Source organism: Aptenodytes forsteri, unplaced genomic scaffold (assembly GCF_000699145.1).
Source record: "Aptenodytes forsteri isolate BGI_AS27 unplaced genomic scaffold, ASM69914v1 Scaffold61, whole genome shotgun sequence".
In the NCBI taxonomy this organism is placed as follows: domain Eukaryota; kingdom Metazoa; phylum Chordata; class Aves; order Sphenisciformes; family Spheniscidae; genus Aptenodytes; species Aptenodytes forsteri.
The window spans coordinates 6596643-6619719 of NW_008794443.1; the positions used below are offsets into that span (position 1 = coordinate 6596643).

A 23077-nucleotide genomic window follows, 5' to 3' on the forward strand; every position below is an offset into this window, starting at 1 on the left:
CTAAAAAACTGCAGACCTCTCCTCAGCTGCCAGGAAAACACCGGTAGGAACGTAATATAATTGCCACCGAGACCAAAAAAAAGCATCTTCAACAGGACTCTCCTAGCAGATCAACGCATTTATGATACCTGCTGCTCAGGGTTCCTTCCCAAATCTTCCCGTGACAATTGCAGGGCTGAACAGAGGTAGCAGAAGGGTCCCTACTGCGTCCCTTGGGTCTCACCTTGCCTCTGCCTAGTTCCATGCTGTTTGTCACTGGCCATCACAGAGGCAGGTAGACAAGCTTTCTGCAAGTCTCTCCAGCACCAACACACATGTAACAGAGCTCCAGCGAAACATAGGACAACTGGTGCCGAGCAGCTAAGCTGGGTAATAGTAAGATTTTGCTTTAATTTTAATTACCATTCTTCCAAAAGGATAAACAGGTGTTTTAATTGGGCTTTTCAGAGGAGCCTTTAGAGGGGTGGGGATGGGTAAGAGGGCATCCAGACTTTACTGTTCCCTTAGGAACTCTCTGAATATCAGAATCTTGTAAAACATTTGTATAGATGCATCCATTTATGTCTGCAAAATCCCTTTCCTCAACTCCCACTAGCCACTGGGCTAGCAACTGGCCACAGCCTTATTTTACTTGAACAAGTGGAAAAACAAAGAGAGGAACAAACAACAGTATGTGCTCTAAGCCACCTCTCGAGCATGCCTTGCCCTCCCCCCTTGAGCACTCAGCTACAGTATAATCAAAACCAGGGTGAAGTCACAGCTGCAGCCACAAATCAACATTTGCCTTTATCTATGAACCCCATGTAGCAAAATTGCAGGGTCCTTATGTAGCAATAAAAGGAATATACGAGTTTTCTCTGCTTGCCCTATGCCAAAGCACAGATGATGGCCTCAAGACCAAATTTCAAACAAGGGGGGAAAAAAAAAAGCAAGCATAGCCAGGGACACAGAGGAGGTACATCTACTTGGCTCACCGACCTCCATTCCACTTCCTTTTTTCTGTGAGGAGGCAGTTTAACTTCGCTGCTTTTAAGAAACTTCCTATTAGAAAGCTACAGTTTACAGTGCATTTTTATTGCATTTTCCAAAGTTCCATCATCAGAGCAGGGCATATTCCTACAGGACCTGAAGGTTCAAAACCGTAAGTCATTATAATAAATAATAACAAATGTCGTGGCTAGTAAAACCTGTAATCTGAACACATACAAAAATTAATTTCACTGTGTACAGTTACTTTTCAAACTCTGTGCTTTTCACATTTTCCTGGCAGACACATATAGCCACAGTCACCAATTAATATGAACAATATAAAAAATATAAGCCACCACTCGAGTTGTAATTTTACTTTGGCTTATTTAAGGCAATAACCAATCTTAATGAAAAAAACTTCTTCAAAAACTAAAAACGGACTGCAAAGCTGACTTGAGAATCTACCTGGAAGCTCATGTTTCCTTTGTGTTCATTTGTGCAGAGGTGAACATGCACTAGATAATTAACAAAATCAACAGGTAGAACCAAGATAAATAAGAAGAATAATAAAAGCCAAAGAAAACAAAATACAAAGCTTTCAAAACAACAAAAAGCAGAAATCCACATTCCTGTCACAAAAAGAGATTGATTCAAAACACCAACACAACACTGACTTCTACTTCCACTAAAGCCTAGAAATGAAAGTTTTCAAAATTTCTTTGGAGCATCTTGTCACCCTAGGGCACTCTTGTCAAAATCATGCAACTTGTCATCATGAATCATGGTAAGAGCCCACAGGCAGCATTTGTGGGGTTGGATGAGGGGGATACAGGGCACTGCCAGTCAGTACTCCTGGCTCAGAGGCAAGGAGGGAATTCGTGCCATTTGCCCTGATGGCAGCACCCCTTCTCTTCACTAAAACCCAAAACCTCTGTTCGCTGGGAAGTAAGGTCTAATCTGCATAGAAAGGTTACAGTGAGAGGACTGGAGATCCGAGAGGGATTTTGTTTCCATTAAACTGCTGGGAAAGAATGATTTAGGATATTTATCTAATTTATCCAAATTCTTCTTTTGGATACTAAATATGGAGAACGTGAGCAAGGGGAGCGGGGTGAGGAATCTTCCACCACCATCCACATGTTGCTGTTTTGTAGTTGCAGTTGGAAGAGGAAGATGCCAGAGCAGACTTCTTGCACAACTAAAGATTGTCTCAGTCAGAAAAAATATGTTAGCCTGCTGTTCCATACTTCGGTATTGTCATTAATGAGAAAAGAACGCAAGGAGAACAACAACATGCAAGTCACACTGGTTTTGTATTACAGAATACAAAGAAAAAACTCAGTATTTCCCCAACTGAGCACAAAGTACCAAATCACAGAATGTATTAAAGATCTGAGCTTTAGGATATATAAGGAAAATCCAGTCCACAGCTAAAAGAAAAGCCTAAAATCCAGGAAAAAAGCAACCTGAGTGATTTCATTTCTGATCAGATAAACCAATGAAAGATTACTGTCCAATTTCTATATAGCAGCAGAATATAGTCATTGATGGGTATGGTATGAAGAAGTTCAGTTTAAAACAAAAACAAACAAAAACTCAAACAAACAAACAATAAAATCCCATACCAACAGCTGAGAAATCCCAGGTTTAGATACAAGCCTGAAGTCCTACCTAGTGTTGTTCACAGGTGCTTGGTGCCAAGCATGACAAAACCAGTAAAATCCTTCAAAAGAGAAACGCTATTCTCAACAGCTTCTATGCGTTAAGTACTCTCTGCTGTCAGACAGCACAAAGATTTGGTCCGAAGCATAAAAGATGAAGTTCATGAAGGCAAACAGACATTAAGAAAAACATAAGAAAAAAAACCCGGGGCTTAGGAAGAACAAAAATTAAAGGTCGAAAGGTAGGGAATTCCAGATTAGGGAGAAGATCACAAACTTTCAAAGCTTGGCTAATATATGTTCTGTGTTGCTTAGATGCAAAAACAGATGAAGAGAGATTCTTGGACAAATCAATTCAAAACCAACCAAGCAAACAAACAAACAAAAAAATCAGGTATACAATTTGTGTGAAGCCCTGAAAGCCATATCTGGACATTTCATGTAACTTCAGTAGCCACAAAAGCAGACAAAATTGTGTATTTAAAAATGTCAATCAACTCACTCTTACACAGAACTGTTGAACATGCACTGTCAAAGACAATTGTTTGAAGTAGAGCATCCCACACAATATAGAGGGAAAAACAACAGAGTTGTTTTTGAAAAATTCTTTTATTCACGTCTGTCTGGGTAAAGTTAGGGGGCATCTGTGGATTCCCCCACCTCCTCCCTCTCCAAACAAGGCATCTCCTCTCAGAGTAGGTTGCAAACGATCAAATCAATGGAATAATGATCTTGATTGTCTTAGCCAGCTCTCCTCAGACATGAGTTCACAAGAGAGGCAGCCATGCAGCTTCCTCAGACATCAGTAAAGACTTTTGATCTTTCTTTGAAGAAACTTTTCTCAGGATATTTAAAAGTGTCTGGTTTATTTTCATGTTTGGGGAAAAGTAATGCCGAGGCGAACACTCCCACACAAAGAAATGTCTCAGAGCTATGCTTGTCAAAAATACCCTTGAAGAAAATTAATATATACTCACTTTGAAGGTGTACATTTTTATTCTGTGGTCCTTACTGTGGTCTCTGCTGCCTATTTCATGACTCATGGATGTATGGCACTCCATGCAAACACTGAACAGATTGAAAAAAAAAAAGAGTAAAATGGAAATGGAGATCGCTGCAAGGGTTAAGAAGTTTGGGTCTTGGATACCCAGACCAATTACTGTGGGGTAACAAATTAACTTACACCAGATAACATATACTAGGTAATTCTTGCTTACTAACCATAAGTTTTTCATTGAAAACAAAAGCAAGGTACTTCAACTGTGTACTACTGCTCTTTTGCTGAAAGCTTATAAAAGACCATTGCCACAGGCACCAAGCACAAGAGAATTACACAGATGCACACTTAGTACACAAATACATTCTTTAAAATGTTATGTATGTGTGTGTAGACACACACACACACACTGAAATACAAGAAATACCATTGGTTTCTTGCTTCTCTTTTGCCCACAGCTATTACAGCTAATAATATCATAACATTGTATTTCTCCAATTAGATTCTGTTTGGAGAGTTGTGATTATAGGTTGCTTTTCAAAATGACCTTATACCACATTACCAGCATGTTTAAGGGCACACAAGACGACAGTTTGTCACAAGCATGTCTTTGCCAGAGTCAATTTACCTTCCATCAGAAAGGAAGGACCATATTATAGAAGACACACTGACCAGTGAAGTTGTGTTTGTATGTGCACGCGCGTACATGTCAGATGTAAAAATTGCACCAGACTGTGAACTTTTGTCTTTTATTCTTACAGACTTCTCTTCATAATATTTGTGTTTTGCTTCTTATTACTTTGAAAAATAGTTTTTAAAATTAAGAGATCTGTCATGCTACTAAAAACATCAGAAAAAAATATTGAATTGACAGTATTTTAATTCTGCTTAGATGATTAATAGAACATTAAATGTTCCCATTTTGGGGGTGACAGGAAGTTTTGGGAAGTGGGAGGGAACACTATAACAATGGGATTTTTTTTTTTAAAACCTGGTATCACAAACCTCACCTTGAAATATTTGAGATTACAACACAATAATGGCATTTTGGCTACATCAGGTCTGCTGAGGACAGCAAAAGAAGAATAACCTATATTGTCAGGAAGTCAGAAATAGCTGCTTTTGCAGGTTCCCCATTTACCAAATGCATGTTCAACCTGGGGAAGGAAGGGCACATACCTGCCAGCTGGGAGACAAGCAAACACATGGAGCGTTTAGAGAGCCTTGTGCACTGAGAAACTTCCCCTGGTTTTTAAACTCTGTCAAAACTGTCATGTACTTGCACAAAATTAATTCCACTGCTGAGACAATATCTTCAGGTATGTTTGCACCGTGTTTGGCACAAGGAGATACTAATCTTGACCAGCGCCCCAATAAGATTCCATTTAGTAAGTCTCTAGTAGGAGGAGGGAAAGCAAAAGTCAGAAACATAGGTATTGCCCTGAGAGGCGCATGGATCTCATGTGAAAGAATCAGAAATGAGATATGAATGTACAAACTAGATCAGATCAATAACCTGCAAAACATAAAATAAAAACCAGTTAAAACTTTCAGTAAAGTTGCGAACAAAAAAAGAAAACAAAAAAACCCCCAACAAACCCACCGTTCAGTAGACAGAAGGTGTGTGACTTACCATACAGAAAATTTTAGCCTATCCTGAAACCCAAAACCTAAAAGCTTTTGGTTTGGGGTTTCTTCTTTCTGTTTTCAATCTTGCATATTATTATTTTACAAATAGATAGCTAGCCCCTTCTCAAGTCCTCAAAAACCCTACTTTAGTTTTACTCAAAAACTCCCACATCACCTGTGGGATTTACAGAAACATGTTACACACCATGCAAAAATCTATTTGATTCACAAGTCTGAATATGCCACCCTTCAGCTTCATGAATACCCCCATGACATGACTCTGGGAAAAGGCCAACCAAAGTTTCCAGTGTGGTGTTCTTAAAGATAGCCTGAGCTTGTTTCTCTGTGGCAATGAGGCTGTGCACTTTGTCTATCCAGGGGCCCCATCCTGAACTACTGCCAATTTCAAGCAAGCCAGAGAGAGAGGGCAAGATACTGACATTTCTACAGATTTCAGGGAAACTGGTGCCTGCAGAAAGAGTTGAGAGAGAGCCACAGTGAGGAAAAACTGAAATGTGGGATTCAAACTCAGCCGCATTAGCTGCTGCCTTTGCCTTTCTATAGGCATAGATCTACAGAAAACCAGGCTCCATTAGTACTTCTCGCTACACAGCTTCTTTCTCCTCCCCTCCTTTTTTCTTTAATTTTTAAATATATACTTGGTCATATATACTACAGTACTTAATCTAAATTGGAGCTGAATTATCCTGCTACATAAGTGTCTACAGTCCAGTTAATTTAAAGATATTCAGGAAAAAGCATGAGTTTAGATACACAATTTCTAAGATAAGAACATTTTCTTTTGATGTAGCACTATTTCCCAGTTTTGCTTTGGGTAATGCTGTAATTACAGAGTAATTATACATTGCAGCCAAAACTACAGCAGCTGAATAATAAGTATTAAACCACAAGCACTGTATTAAATAACATTAACTGTTTTTATGCTCATAAAAAGAGAAAATTCTATATTTGGAAAGCAAATTCATATAATTGAAATTGGAGCAGCTGAGTTTTATTTCAGTGTACTTTATCAACAAAAATCTGTCATACAGACAACTGCAAGATTCTCATTTTTTTTTAATTTAAAAAGATAAACAGGTAATATGGCATTGCAGAGTTTACCTTTTCAAAAATTTAGCTCTACCTGGTGTTACAGTAACATTTTTTCACATGCACCAAAAATGTCTCTTGCACTAATCCTTATAAATAATCCACTTTTAGTGTCTAATTACAAAACAAGTGTGAAACATTTTACTTGAAAAAGAAAAAAAAACCCTAAACCCAAGGAAGCAGATAGGGAAAAAGTTCCCCATATTAATCTCTCCAAAGCAATTCAGTGTAACTGTGTAAAATTCCCCACAACCCTCAATTCCCAGAAGTAGAAAGTTAAAGAAATTCTAGCTATTTTAATTTTGATTCCTCCTCAACCTTTTGAACCCATGAAAACATGGGACTATAGTGTTGTCACCCTGCAGCAGCACATTGAAGCTACAGTGCACATACAACTTGAGTCATTCTCCCACTAAAACTAAAACCTTAGCTGCACACTGGGGCCTTGTGGCATGTGTAGTACCTCACTGAGAAAACAAGTTACTTCAAACAAATCTACTGTGTCTAACCTATTTGCTACATAAACTGTATACGTATAATGTAATAAATATACTGTAATTTTCTAAGACTACCATCAACTTAGCAAAATGCTGGACCACAAACTAGGAGAGCTGAATTCCTGTGGAGGAGAGAGAAAAAGGGTTTAGCGGGAGGAAAAAGTGATGCGAGTGCCTTTGAGTGTTAGGTACGGTCAGAAGTTGTTCCAAGGTATGACCAGATTCAAGGGAAAATCAGCCCAGGTCAGAAAACTCTCAAAGTACTGATTTCTGAGCTGTAACCTCTGTGGAATCCAGCTCTTCATTTCAGATTTCAAAACAGCTACCCAGTTTTGCCAAAGAAATGTATGTGATACAGCAGAGAGCCCAAACTCTTGATTTTCTCACTGATCACCATGAAGAGGTCTAGTACCCAGACCACTTGGTTTTATGGACCATCTGAAGAACCCTGCTTAGAACAACGTTTGACATCTCTGAATAGGAGTATACATTCTTAACCATATTTTCCTAATTTGAAAATTTCAAGTATGTTCCAAGCGAGCAGCTTATGCTTTCATGTAGCTCTGTGAATGGGTGTGCTTTAAACTGCCACAGTATGAACTCAAATACATGGGCAAGCACCACCTGAGCCTCAGTAGGAGATGGGCTGAGGTCGGTTAATCTACAGAATAGCCTAACTTGAGCTCAGAGCCACAAAACCAGCAATTGGCCACATGGTACCGGCTCTTTTCTCTGCTTCCAGGCACAAAATCCTGTGGTGTGTGTATATATATGTGTATATGTAGTTAGAGACATTACAAGAGTGAAGACTGTATCACAAGTTCACATACCAATACTGAAATGACAGACAAATGACACAGATACATTCTTCAGAAGGACCTGGTAAAAACCTGCCACACAGATGCAGCCTTCTAAAGAAGACTGTAAGCCTGTACAGACCTCATTCGCAAAAAGGACTTGGGAAGATCTTACTTAACCATGATCACTGCATATGTGCAAAATGCTACAGGATTGGAAGAGGGAGGAGGAGACAACAGATGGTGGAAATTTCACAGTACCTTTACCATCAGCAGAGTAACATGACAACTCTCTAACACAGCCTAAAAGGCATCCTACTGTCTCAGAAGCGGCTTCCTGTCTCCAAGCGATGAGAAATCTGACTTGTGGTCAGATAAGCATAAACCACGACCAGCACAAAAATGACATCCAATTCTCAACCATGCACTTCTGTCTGGGAGTGTTCACATCCTCTGTTGACCCCAGATTTTCTTCCCATTTGAGTAATTGCTGTTCTTGCAGGATCCCCAAGGGCTTCAAAGACCAAAATTTGACAAGAGCCCACGAGAGGGGAAACAGACTGCTAATTTATTTTCTTTCTCCTGCTTGACTCCCTGCAACTCCGCATGCCAACAGATGCATCAGGCTACACAGGTAAGCACTCCTGCATCAGTTTTCCCAGATAAACTGCTTAATCTTGCGGTTTCCATGCCAGGATGGAAATGCCTCCTTATCCAAGAGTCCCTGGGTGAAGAACTCAATAAAGGAAAGAAGTCTTTTCTCACTGCCCAGCCTATTCATCAAAACAGCACAAGAGTCTACTGTGAATAAGAGCACAGCTTGAATGAGACAGTCGGCCATAATACAACAGAACATCCCTCTGGATAGAAGCCAATGCAAACAGTTTTCAGGAAGATGCTAAAGCAGTCTACCCAAAAGGAAGGGCTGTATCTTTGGAAGTGGTGCAAATCTACCACAAAGCAATGTATTCCCACTCAGGGGAAGGATGAAAGTCCTAAACACATTCTGTCAGAAGGCACCAGTTCCAGGAAAGGCTCAGTGATGCTGTGAAATGGCCAGATTCTGGGATTCCAATTAATAAGACGACTTTTTCATCTTCTCCCATGGTTCAGCATGGCTCAATTGCTGGCCCACAGGCCACAACAGGACTACAGGAGAACAAGACAAACCTGCTGCTTTCTCTGGTGGAAGACATGATGTGGCCTAGCCAAAAGCCCCTTCCCATGCCTGGATACTACCTGGCATACAGCCACACAAGAAAGCAGAACAGGGACAAGAGATTAATTTCTCCTTAGGCATGTATGTGTGGCCCTAAACTGAACATGATGCTTCAAAGTAGCTTTTGCTACACAGGAAAGGACGAAATGTCCTGTAGCCCTGTAGTAACTAAGGTGAGACCACCTTTTTTCTTGCCCCAAACCACATTTGTAGGGATGGGCAGAGGGTTGCAGACCTCTTTACAAAAGACATCATGTGCTTTGCGCTCTCCCATTACACTGGCATGCTGAGCAATCACATCTCAACTCCTTTTAAAAGTCAGTCTGTTGGTAGGACTCCTATCAATTTCAGCAAATCAAAAGCATTGCCATACCCCTTTAAGGGATGTTAAAAAACAGAAAGACATAATTCCTTGCTTAGTCACGGATTTTTGGAAGAAACAGCAAGTTCTCAACTATTCAGGATCCTTACACTGGGATTAAGGGAAGATTTGGTCCTGTGAGGGATTTTGTTAGCTCGTAAGTCAATCACTGACTAAAGAGAAAACACTGAAGGGAAAAATAGATGGAAAAAAAAATGGCTGTCTCTTAAAACCCTACAGTGTCTGTGGTGAAGTCATCTCTGAAGGATATTTCAGTCTTTCCCACAAAAGTGTGGGGATTTCTGAACCACCTGCTTGTTCGCTGCTGCCAAATAGACAAATGCAGTTTCATCTCTTTCAGAATATGATTGAGAGGGTGGAGACCAAGTTAACATCATAGAAACATTTGGTCATTTATTCATCTGGCTCTTCAGAAAAGTATATTTTGATCCCTCAGATTACTTGCTCATCACCAAGGAGAGGAAAATTTCTCCTTTATATGCAAAGGACCGCATACATGTTCAGAGATGAGCAAGCTCTTTAAAAAACAGAACAGAAAACAAACTATAAAAAGAATAAGAACACGAACACTGAGAATAGATTCAAACTTTGCTGAGTATGTTACTTGCAGTAATTTGACTTACCAGAATGTTTCAATGTAACCTACCCGTACTCCATGTTGAATCTGGAACCAGTCTACCAAGCTGCACTGAATCTGATGAGCCTGGGAACCATCACCTTGTGACTTCAAGCAAGATACCACTGCAAAATCTTCAGTAAAACAGACACCTCATAATGTGAAGGAAAGCACAATAGTGCAGAACACAGGCCTTGTGCTCTTCAATTAGCACACTTACAGTAAACTAATCTCTATTAAGTACCCACTGCATGGTGGTCTGTGATTTCAGGAAATGTGACTACATGATCTGGATGATCCCTTTCAATCTTCTTTTATTTTTGATGCAAGCAGATATTGCCTAGATAGTATGTAAAGCATCATATGAGAATGCTGACAAGTATCCTTGTTACTTCTGTTCATGTAGCTACAATCCCTGCTGTATAGTAATTGATTCAAAACAGATGAAAGATCACAAGCGCAAGGCGCACACGCCCAACCGAATCTTCTCGCCTGCTTTCTTCTTTCTTAGCAGTTGTTGTTTACTGTTTTCCAAGGTATCTTATATTGTCATCCTTCTTGGTGGTACAGAGCAACAGGGCTTAAAATTAGCTTCTATACAAAAGTTTGCCACAAGATGCAAGAATCAGTCCTTCAGGAGAAACCAGAGACTCTGTGAACTACAATCCCTGTTACAAGAAGGAACACTTCTTCCTTACCTCTTTTTTGCAAGACAGCTTGCTTGTACACAGACCTTATCAATATGTAATTCAAAGTGAAAAACAGCTGACACACAGATATGCAAAAAGGCAAATTTTCCACTCATTAGTGTAATCTTGAGAGCCTGGGCTCAGGAGGAATGAGGCACCTTTTTGGGTGCCATGAGACAACTGATATCCACAAATTTTATGAGCCTATTAACATTTTTACCTTGGGGAAAAAACCCCAAAGTTGTTTTTCATTAACCTTCAAGAACATGGAAAGAATTGTTCAAGGTAGAAAATAATCCAACATACCAAAACACACAGCTGGAAAATTTCAAATGACACTGCTTCTATCTCGAACGTTACACTAGGGCCATTCAAGGGCTTAATAACATTGCAGAAAAACAGCATCCTCTGGACTAGAACAGATTGTCTTTCTGCCATGGTGCAAGGGCATGACATGGCAGCTAATATTCTGTCCACAATGCCAGATGCACTTTGAGGGTTAGTCCCTTAGATGGTGTCACATCTAGGGGGGTCTAGCAATTTGAAGGTGGAGAGGAGTTTCAAGGTAGGTGGATGGGATGTTTATTTTTGTCCATTTCTGAGGTCCCACTTTGCTTGCTGCACCAGCACCTACACTGTCCTCAGTAATTTGAAGCTGTGAATGGCCCTTCATAACTACATCCTCATGACTCATAACTACATCCTTTGATGACCACATTAGCACTGACATCCTTATGTAAACAGACAACACTACAAATAATAAGAATGCCAGTCAATGTACAGGTAATAAGAAGGCTGAAATAACTCAACAGAGAAAGAATACATCAGGCTACTAATACTAGAGTGTTTGTGCCTCTCTTGTCAGCTACATTCAAGTACCAATAAAAAAGTGCTTAAAGCATACATTTAGTATGCCACTTCAATCCCTAATCATTCATGTTAATTGCTAAATCTGATAAATATTTGCATTAGCAGATTCAATAGTAGGCACTGGCATTCAGGAATGCCAGAACAGAATGCAGGTAAAGCGTACGTAACAACTCTGCTCAACAAGAAAAAAAGAAAAATCCACTCTGGGACGCTGCAAAGGCACCATCTCCGTAGGAGGGTAACCTATCTGGCAGGTCAGCTGGCCTTCTCAGGGACCAAGCGCCTTTTGCCAGTGCAATAAGGACTGATCTACCTGATAAAGAAGTAGGCATGACAAGCTTAAAAGGGAGTCACAGCTAGCCCTCTGCAGCTGTGAAAACTGTGTGGCATGCAGCCTTGAAGCCAACAGCATGTGTACAGTGTAAGAGAAAACTTGAGGGAGGGTGTCCTTCTTGGTAGGATCGCTGAGACTACTGTCCTTTCAAGTTCAGGATCCTGTTCCCAGGTGCAGCCAACTCAAAAAGCTTGAAAAGGTATGAACCTCTTCCTTATGCACTGGTTCCTCTTCCCTTCCGCAAGGAATGCCATATTGACACTTGTTGTCAACAAGTTTGACAGTAGCTTGATGTCTAATCGAGACTGCTGCTGTACCTGGCACACATGAGGGGGAAAAATGCAAGGACTTGTTGGACTATTTATGCATTTCATAGTGTCCTGTGCTTGCAGCATGAATGCGCATGGACAAGCTCAGAGTGCATTCATGTTACCTGTTTTAACTCACAACTCCTGCGTTTGATTTTGTAAACACTAGCCATTAACTGTACGCAAAAACCAAGCAGGCATTCAGCATTTTACACTCAAAGGAAACCAACCGTCTTCTTCCAAAGTAGTAATACTCTGTAAGCAAGATGCAAAAGGTAAACCTAAAAGCAGACCACAGTGAACAAAGAGAAACTACGTTCAACTGAAAGGACAGGCTGAGCACCAACTTAAACTAATCATCATCAGCTAACATCACTGCCAGCCTGCTATGAACAATTCTCGGTTTCCTACACGCACTGTAACAAGCTCCCAACCTAACCTGACACTGTTGATGCACAGCTTCACAAAACAGGTTCCAGTGCACACTGCCATGCAAATCTGACACACCTTGGTTTTTGGAGACCTGGAGAAACAAGTTTTTCTTATGAAATACAAGCTATTATGAGTGCTTTAAATTAGACTAGAAGAGACTTCAGCATTACAGAAAACATCATTTGCTTTTCTCGTAATGTTTTTGATAAATTCTCCCCACTCTCAGCCATCATCCGTTACAAACCAAAAGCTTCTTCCACCTCCCTGTTCTTGCAGAAAAACAACAAAAGGAAGTATTTGTAGCATTCAGTTGAAAGTTAGCACAGTTAAGGAGTGCAGTCAAGACTTTAGGATTTGGAGTAATAACCTTGCAGAAGGGGGAGCTCTGAAAGAACCTTATCAGCCACAGATCTGTGAGGCCAAAAAGCAGCAGTGCAATCATCTCCTGCCTACCATAGGCCATAACAATTTTCTGGACCTTTCAGCAATTACCTTTGTGGTTTAATAAGAAAAATTGTGCCTTATTTGTATTTGGAACATGTTTAATTTCACCTTTGAATCACATCATCAGGCTTTTGTCTGCTAGGCGGTATCCACGACCACAGTTTTGCTGTAGAGGTGGACTATAATCCATTCATACCTTAATCTGAGTGACGATAAGCAAAACAGAGTTCCTGAGGTTAATCAATATTTATACAGTGTTAGTCATTTATCTGCAAAGGCATTAGAGTATGTTTACTTAACAGTGGCACTTCAAAGGGGCCTAGTTAGGACAGGTCTGCCTTTGGCCAGCTAGTAACACCTCTAGAGTGCTAGAGACTAGCACTAAAGAAGTAGTAAGGTTTCATACTATATGATTATTGGGGGGGATGACACCACAATCAGCAAGGTAGTTGGTTTTGGGGAGGAGGTGGTGGTGTTGGGAAAGGGGTGTTTACAACGAGGCTCACCCCTTGCAGTCTGGATGTGCTAACCCCTATGTTTTGCCAAACATGGGGAATGCAACTGCATAACTCATAGTAGTGGAGGACCGCTTTTGTGCTCTCCTGTGGAAAGACAAAGAAAAACAAAACATGGCTATACAGTAAAGGCTGGGACATTATGAAATTGGAACAGAAAGATCTTCCTAGTGAAAATGTTCTAAACCTAAAATTTGCCTCATCACAATAAGCAGCTTCCTGAAAAGTGAGGTAGGCACTGTCTCTTAAATGGGAAATGTGGCCTGCGGTGATGTGCACAGTACTGCTGTTAAAGTTGTCGCCTTTGCAAATACTGAGGAGAGAATTGTTACAACTGCATAAGACCAGTTAAGACTCACTTCACTACAGACATCCAGTAAGGATCACAGCCCAGTCCTGTTGGCTTACACAAGGTTGTCAGCTTTTGTCAAATGACAAACAGCCTTGTGTGGGAGGGAAAACTACCAGTCTGGAGGGAATAATACCCACCATAAATTATGGTAATAGTTTTATAGTCTCTGCTAGTTAAAACAATTCCTTTTTTCCCCACCTTCCTTCAGCTTCCAAGATATAAACCATGCGTTCCAGAAGTAACAGCACAGAAAGCCCAACCAGACCAAAGCTGAGCCAACAAAGGCCAAAAGACCACCATAAAGAAGAGGTTGGTTACAGTGGGAGAGGAAACATGCAAAGAAAGCAGAAGGAGAAGGATGATGTAGCCCAAGCCAGTACCATCATAAGAAGCCCTAAGGCAGAGAAAAAACGAAGAAGTTCTTTCAAGAAAAGAGAGGATCTCTCTCGTGATGACTTGCTATTTCTTCTTAGTGTCCTCGAGGGTGAATTACAGGTGATTTATTGTCTTATTTTATATCCCAGATTAAAACGCACTTCCCTCCCAACTTACTGCAAACACGTGCTGCTTTCACGTTAAGGAAACACCCTACCTAATTTGATAGAGAAGGACAAATATAAACTGCAAAGTACATAAAAATGCAAATTAATAGCTATTATTATAGCTATCAGCCAGAAAAGGTGATCTTTACACCACTCCTAAATGGAAATAAAATTTACTCACAACGTACCTGTATCACACTAAAAACACTCATGGTCCACTGTGAAGGATCACATAACTCTCAAAGCAGAGAACTCACAAAACTTTCCTATTGTGCTGCCCCATTCTAAGTACTTTGAATACAAAGTACTTGTCACTGTAAAACCTATATGGAAAACATATTAGAGACATTTAAGATCCGTTACTTGATTATTTCTTATCTCCCCTCTCCTATGAAGTCATGAGCATTACTCCCTATGAATCAGTACGTGCCAGATCACAATAAGTAAGTCACTCAACAGTATTCTAACATCTTTTGCTAGAGAAATCAAAATAGCCATTTTATTTCCCGTAATATGAAGCATAAGTGTTGCATGCCACTTAGCCCACAAGATACTGGATTTTGAAGAGCGAGCATTTTTCTATCTGGAAAAGGAGCCAGCTGCCAAGTGGTAAATGATGCCTAACCTGGTCAAACATCATTTCAGGAAGTGGGAACCAAATTTCCAGCGAGCAGGGAGAATATTTCTGTGGCAGGCTGACTGCACAGAAGTAGTGACGGCCACTTAAAACTGCTTCCAGGCAGAGGGAAGAGCAAGCTGGCCAAAGTGGCATAAATGGGTACATCACATGGTTTCAGAGTTTACTACCTAGACAGTACCTGGGTAGTTCCATTCTTAACATATGCATATATATTTGCACAATAATACATACATGCTTAACAACACACATGCAATATGAATATTTGATAGATGTACCAATCTCTGAGGGTAGATCCAAGGCAAACATTTCATTATGCAAACAGAATGACTTCCATGTTTGCTAAACATTTCTCTCCTGCTCACTTGCCCTTTCTTAATTTAGATTAAAATTCAGATGTTACACACTCCTCCAAAAGAGTTCTCTCTTCCTCTCAGAAAAGATTTGTGTATTTATATTACACACACACACTTCATTACACTTGTGTAATATAAATATATAAACATAAAAAAATAAATATATATATAAAAACTCACACACTTTTCAACTCTTGATTTAAAACTGGAACAGAGTGAAATGAGAAACTGGAAAACAACGAACCTGACATGAACATTTTAAATCATGTCCAACATTCCAAAGGAAGCATTATGAATGAAAAAAAGAAGTCATTTTTTATTCCTAATTTTCCACCTCCTGTAATGCCAAGTCAAATCTCTGAAGATCAACTGTCAATCCAACCATAATTAAGTTTCAAAGTTAGATGCCATTACTCTCTGATTCCAGAACATTTAAGATACACAAAAATCACTCTTCTAGGTTTTTTCCACAATGATAAGGATTAGAAATAGATTGTTTTGTTTTGGTTTTTTTTTTTAAACACAGTCACAAATAGGGATACAGAAGTGCTCCAGCCAAGAGCAGTCAGACTGAAAGTGTTACCCTCTCCTGATACATCCCTCTTTCTGATTTCCCCCCTTCCTATTCTACCCTTCTAGGATTAGCATGTACTTTGTTTTGTTTTTAACTGAGATCATTGCAGACAATGGATGTTTGAGACAGTTCATGGAGTTACGTCATTATAATGGAGGCAGGAGGCAACCTCCACCACCAGAGGATGCAGGGGGTGGGGGGGGGTGGGGGAGAGAAGAGAGAGAGATGGACACAGCCCTAGGGGAGGTGGTGACCTAAACCCATTTCCATTTCCCTCACAGTGGAAACATTCACATAATCAGATATCCTCATGAAAGAACACTATCATTAGAAGTGGGACTTCGAGACAATTAGCACAATATTCGCAGCAGGTATTCTGTCCCGTCCAACTTAACATCTAGGAGCTAGTAACTTTATAGCAAAGAAGTGTTCTCGGTGGCTTGGGGGGGGGTTTGTTGTTGTTTTTTTGTTTTTGTTTTGTTTTTTTTTTAAAGAGCAAAGAGACTCTATAGATCACTTCAAATACTGCAGACACATACAGCATGTTTCTCCAGCATGGACTTAGAGAACAATGCTGTATGATAGGAAGAAGGTATGTGCACCTGCCAGCTTGTGCAAGAATTTCTGAAATATATACATAGAAGAATATATTGAAAATATACCTGAGAACATATTGTATCTACTCTCTGGTAACAGGATGTCACCAGATATTTTATAAGATTAAGGAAACAAATGCAGTGACATTAAAAAAGGAAAAGTATAATGCACTTTTTTAGGCTATACTTTTTGAAACTACATAATTTTTGGAAACCAGATAACATGACCTTCTTTTAATCATTACCTTTTAAAATGCTTTTTTTTTTAGCATGCGTTCACAAATTGAGAATACCCTTACAGCAGTTACTTCCGAAAAACTTGATGCTGCAAGGTCGCTTATTACCTGAGGGCACGTACATGAGTGTGTGCACATCTACATGTCTATAAATACATACAGCATGGTCTCACACATGCATGCACACGTACATATACATGCACACAGGAACCCACTGCCAGCTTTGAAGGCAATTAATCTTGTTTTAAAGAATTGCCATTATTGCATGGCTTTGGAATGCGTGTTGCGAAGGGTCACATCCCCTGCACCGCACACCTCACTACATTCACTGCTCAAACAAGCTCAGTGTAACAACAGAAGCAGACGACCCCAGACAGGTTTCAACTACAGAAGCCACCTTTGCACCCAGAATATACAGAATGTGCAATACTTCCAGGCTTCAAGAACCACCCTAACATCTTTCACTAGCCATTTAAAATCAGCTTCTAATACCACAAGTCACACTTTGCCCTGAAATTTTGTGTTGTGAATGCTACGCACTGGTCCAGAAACAGCAATACTATCTAATCACTAGCAAAGTACTTAAGCATTGATGAGGGTTCTGAAGATGTTGGAATTTATGCAGAACTAATAAAATACAAAGACTAATAGTTCCCTCATGCTTTTTAACTGTCTTCTGTTACTGACAATTTTGGGGCATTTTACAAACACAGCATTCTTTAAGAAGTTTTTTAGTTTTCTTAAAATCAAAAGTAGAAAGCTAACCTGTAAATACACATAAAACCTTACTTTGTGTTTCTGCAGGCTCAAGATGAAGTTATAGGAGTACTTAAGGCTGAAAAAATTGACTTGGCTTTGCTTGAAGCACAATACGGCTTTGTTACACCCAAGAAGGTATTAGAGGCCCTCCAGCGAGATGCTATTCAAACAAAGGCTGAGCAATGGCAAGAAGATATCTACGAAAAGCCTATGGGAGAGGTATGAACATGTAATTGGTATTTAACCATAGTTCCCACCAAATTCAACAGAAAATATCTCACTTCAGGGAAAGAAAGCGAATGAGCTCTAAATCTAGAATCTAACATGAGGGTAAGTGACAGCAGAACAAGTCCAGGGTGCAGTGGGGTCCCTAATAAAAACAGGTATCTAATGATCCTCATTTATACTGTGCACTGGGGGCTTTAAACATAGACAGATATGATTTTGTCTAACTCAAAACTCTGATAATCAGCCTTCTATTTTTGACACAGTCTTCTTTTCTTTTCTTTTTCCTCCCTTTCTGTTATCCAAATTCACAACCCATAGAAACAGATGCCTCCCCATGCGTCTCACTGAGGCCATCTTGCCAATGGCTGGTAAGGCCCCATTCAGCAGTAACGGCACAGCTGTGTACCTTTACATATCCCAGCTCCCACTAACTCTGGGGAGTTGCAGGTATACCCGCTTGGTCTGAGTAGTTACTGTAATGAGCTGTCATTACAACTTCATCCAGGCAGAAATCTAATGTTCTCCCATTATACCTAAATAACCTTTAGTTTAATTACACTGCAGCACCAGCCATACTTTCTGAACAATGTTATCTGAATTTCATTTCTGCCCTGCAATGCAAATCACTGGATATTAAAACCCCTTCATATCAGAATATGTGTTTTTTTCCCAAGTAAGTGTCTCCTCTTGAGTTCAGATAAACATTTTTTAATACTCTGCTCAGTATAATCATCATAAAAATAAAAGCAGAAATTATGAATAAAATTCTTCTATCAAGTGTTTTCCAAGCTTTCTGAACAGAAATGTTCCTAAGCATACAGAGTTCATTTCAGAGAAAATTATGTCAGGCAAAAGGTCAACACACATTTCAGAGGCTCAAAGGTTAAAATCTCTGGCTATAATCTGAAACAGATAAAGTTCAACTGTGGAGGTTAATTTATTTTAGAACATTGTGGCATTATATCACAGAAACTTTGAGCACAAATGGAAATGATTTGAAGAGAAGTCCAAAAAAGTTTGAAAACATAAGTTCAGTCTGTTACTTTACATAAGTTTATACACGCTTTTTCCTTCTTACGCTTAATGGCAGAGAAAGGATTTCTAACACCACTGGATTTAGCAATTCCAAAAGGCAAAGGTAAACATCCTGAGAGCAACTGAAAGGCTAGAAGGACCACTGGCACTTCGTATATCTTGGTAAACCAAAGGATGCCGTAATCGGCAGGCATTCCACTATTCCAGTTTCAAAATCCCCCCAAATTAAGTCAAAGATCCATTTAGTTTTTGTTTGCATTTTTTCAATGTTTATAAAAACCAAGGGAGAGGTGGAACCAGCCAAAGTATGGGAACCGACCGTTTAAATTTCCCCTTTGCCACCATGACAATGTACCTTTTTATCTGCCTACAAAATCTCTGCTGACCCAGTTCCTCTAGACCATGTGTGTCTCACTCTTGACAATTTATCCTTGTAGCCCTGAACACAGAGGATCTTCCCAAAACTCAACTGAAAGTACAGTGAATTTCAGAAAGCATTTGTAAGATTGCTGGTCCTTTAATGTTCTCTCGCAACTCACTTACTTTACTTCTAAACTTCATGAAGTTTAGAATAGGCAAATTTGGTTAAGAATGTAGTGGGAAAATTTGGTGACTGGACAGCTTTAATCACTAGGAACAGGATTCATAGGTGAAGAAATGTAGCAAAATAAAAAACAGTAGTAATACATCTTTGCAAAACCTATGAGGAGTGTGACAGACCAAAACCGTGTCTTCCTTGGCTATGAGAATTTTTTTTTTAATTTTTTGAAAGCAGAGGATTTTTTCAGCCAAATTTGCTCTACAGCTATTTCTTTCTGCAACCTAACAAATGCCAGATAAGCTTACTCTTATTCCTCACACTTGAGGATACAATAAATTGTTTTATGTTTAAAGGGGCTTAAAAGAAAAGAAAATAGACTTTTATTTTGGTTTTGCTTCTGTCTGACACAAAGGCCTGAAAAGGTTTTCCATCTTTGCATGGTTTATAAATTTAGATCGAGTCAGTTATTAATGAAAAAATCTGGCTTCAGATCTATTGCCACTTCTCTTGAATAGAAAATGAATGGTATTCAACATTCTAGTAAATACAGAATAATAGCATAAGAACCATTTTCCCAGATTCAAAAACAAACAAATAGATTTTTAAAAAGAATCAAAAAACCATCAGAGAAGGTGATGTAGGAAAAGAGATATAAAGAGGAAGATACTGCAGAATTTATGGTGTCTTTTTCTCATGTTTCAAACCTTCATGGAATTAGAAAGCCAATTCTGGTTTCTAATCTCCCCAGCTTCCAATAACACAAAGATAAAAAAATCTGGTGCCTCACTGTTTGGAATGTGATGAACAGTACCTCCTACCACTTTGAGAACTCCTCTAAAAGCAGCGAAACTAGAGGAAAGCCTATATTCTGCATCCACCAAGGATAATTCAAAATTGAATGAATTTTTAAAATCCCAGAGCCAATCAACTCGGGTGAAGATGCATCCTTATCAGCCTTTTAACAAAGTGTATCTGACTACATGCTCACAGTGTCTTACAAATGTTGGTCACAACTTTCCAACGACAACACCTGTAGGGCACTAATAAGTTACAGTCATAGGAAGAGACTGAAACAGTAACGTTGACAATGTGGCGTTCAGGAAAAGCAGACCAACATATTCACATGGAAATTTGGCTCAGCTAGGGTTGAAAAAGACAAGGGAGGAACTGCTCCCATAATCTCCAGTAATCCTAAACTTCAGATTATATGTTTATAAACAATGACCACGAGGATATTAACAGAAATAATATTTCACCGAACTTTGGATGAAGAAATATAACTGACCTGGATTTTATTCTGGCACAGCACCAAAACACAAAACAGTCTAAAAAGAGAAAGACGAAAAGTTCAGTTCCAACGTAATGGATATGAGACACACCATCCTAGTTTGACTTCAGACATGAGCTGGTGGAAAAATGTATTTAAATGATTAAATTCCTGTGAATTTTTAGCTTGCTGAACTATTCACAGTTCAGCAAGCTGTATTCTCAGTACGTAAGACCATGCCTCTTATTTTCCATTGTATTGTGCAGTATGTTCAAGTATTAATTCTAGCAAAAAGCCCATATGGTTAGCAAGAACAAAACAACAAATCAATAAATTAAGATTTTATCACTTTAATTTTCAACAGAAGACATTTACACTACTTCTTACTAGTCCTCTGTGGTTTTTAGCCAAGAACTGTATATGCTGAGTAAACGTGTGCGCGTACATATAAATGGATATTTCTGCATGCACAGATTTAGCATTTGGACAGAGTAATTTGAGGATCCAGGGGCTGCTGGAGACTGCTCCTGTGAGAGGATCTCACACTAGCAGGGGTTCACACGACTTCTCTCTCTTCTCTGCTGGATACGTGGGAGTCAGCCACAAGATCTCACAGGGAAAATGCAAGAGTAGAATTTGCTCCTCAGGGAAGTGCCCTTATCTCGCAGAAGGACACAACAGAGCTTCCAAACAAAACACACAGAAGTGCAGCAACCCAGCACCACACTCCACTCTGCTTGGTCCTGCAGCGAGGGAGAGGCATGCTGCACAATAACACACACAAGTGTCACAACGCCAAATGCCCATACCCATTATGCAGCTTACATGCAGATCTCAAGTGTCTGCATTAATTGTGATGCAGGATCTGCTGCCTCTCAAATTCTCTTCTCTGTCACCCACCTGTACCAGGAGACAGGCCCAGCACCTCTTCTCTTCTCTCCCAAGTGGAATCCCAAGCTCTCGCTCTCCAACTTGTCCCCAGCCACAACAGCCACACACCAGCTGCGAATGCTCATGGTAGAACTGATTTGACAGCATTCTTGAAAAGAAAACCTAAATGCATCTTCTAATCTAAGCAACAGGAGAAAATTGCAACATGAAAACAGCTTTGATGCAGCAGCTTATTTACTTGTCTCTCTTACCCTTTCATGTAAGCAGGTCTCCCCCAGGACACTACCGTTCTTTTACCCACTTTCAAATTCCTCGTGTGTGTCGTGTCTGCCCCTCGGCCCCCCCCCCGGCCTTGAATAAACACCTCTCCCATTCCAAATACCAATTTGTAATCCAAACTGCTAATCTCAACACTGACAAAAGCACAAATGCGAAGTGAAAGGCACTGGCATTGCTCACTGAGAACTGCAAAACAAAAACCTGGAGTTACTACCTTTCTTCTTGCATACTTGCTGGTTGGATTACCACTTGAACCAACCTCTCATAGCCATTCAACAAATACTCTAGAGCAAAGAAAATATACTGAACCCATAAAACACTGCTGGCAGGTCCCAAACCCTTCACACCCAACAGTGCAGAAGCAGGACTATTTTCTATTTGGTTAATGTTGTTTGTGTTGATGACTAACCCTCATCTCCATCAGGCATTTATATGTTTGGAAACAGGAGTAATTTCATTTATGATCAGCTTGTAGCCAGAAATTTCAGTGTTTTCTTATGATAGTTATTTACACATCCCCTCAGGTTCTTACATATACTTTTGAAACGGTGGTCCAATCCACACAAATGCATCACTTTACTTTCTTAACCCCGTCGATGCAGACTGCCTGCCAAAAGAAATCAGAAGTTCACACCTTTGCTTTCTTCCCCACCTGACCTTGCACTGAGTGCTGAGGTCAGCAAGCACTATCACGCAAGGCTGATGCCCAGTTCATATCAATTTAAGTAAGACAGGGCCATAGCTGCAAACAGCACCATATCAGAACTTTACCAAAAACCAGGAGGCAGGTTGCTTTCTGAGAACAGCATATATTCACCTGAAAGCATGAACTTTAAAAAGGTGAGGATCAGAAACTCAGGTGATGGTGCTTCATGCATCTGTGCAATAGCTGTTCCAAAAAACACTCCAAAATCTTGGAGGGGGAGGAAGGTTGATAAAACACACTGAAAATTCTCTCATTCTGGTAAACTAGTAGCTGAACAAAAGATTTTGAATTTTGAAATTTACACTTCTGGTGGAAAAAGGGAGAGTGTGAAAAAATTAAAAGTGGCCAGTTTTCTTCAACCTGACCTTTTGAGGCAATTCAGTTTTCAACCTCTGTAAAAGACATAGACAACACAGCCAAGCGATTACTGTATAAGGCAGCACTTGCTTACTGAGAAAGCTCGCATATGCAAGGGTTTAGGTAAGAAATGTTTTCCCAAGAGAGGTCCTACTTCAAGATCATGATTCCAGAAAACATTGACCTTGCTGGTGTAAAAGTGTGCAAATTCTGAGTGAACAAGATGAAAAAAGCCTTAACAACCTGCTGTAA

General features: G+C 39.8%; 1 protein-coding gene across 4 annotated transcripts in view; it reads left to right on the forward strand.

Annotated features, from left to right (window-relative positions):
* The window catches only part of FILIP1L (filamin A interacting protein 1 like), a 221238-nt gene that overhangs the window by 116941 nt on the left and 81220 nt on the right, over positions 1 to 23077 (forward strand). For all 4 annotated transcript variants that reach the window (XM_009289703.2, XM_009289704.2, XM_009289705.2 and 1 more), the window contains 2 exons: positions 14030 to 14316; positions 17567 to 17740. In XM_009289703.2, the coding sequence (XP_009287978.1) occupies positions 14047 to 14316; positions 17567 to 17740 (444 nt within the window). In that variant the 5' untranslated portion in view covers positions 14030 to 14046. The remainder of the gene's footprint in view (positions 1 to 14029; positions 14317 to 17566; positions 17741 to 23077) is intronic.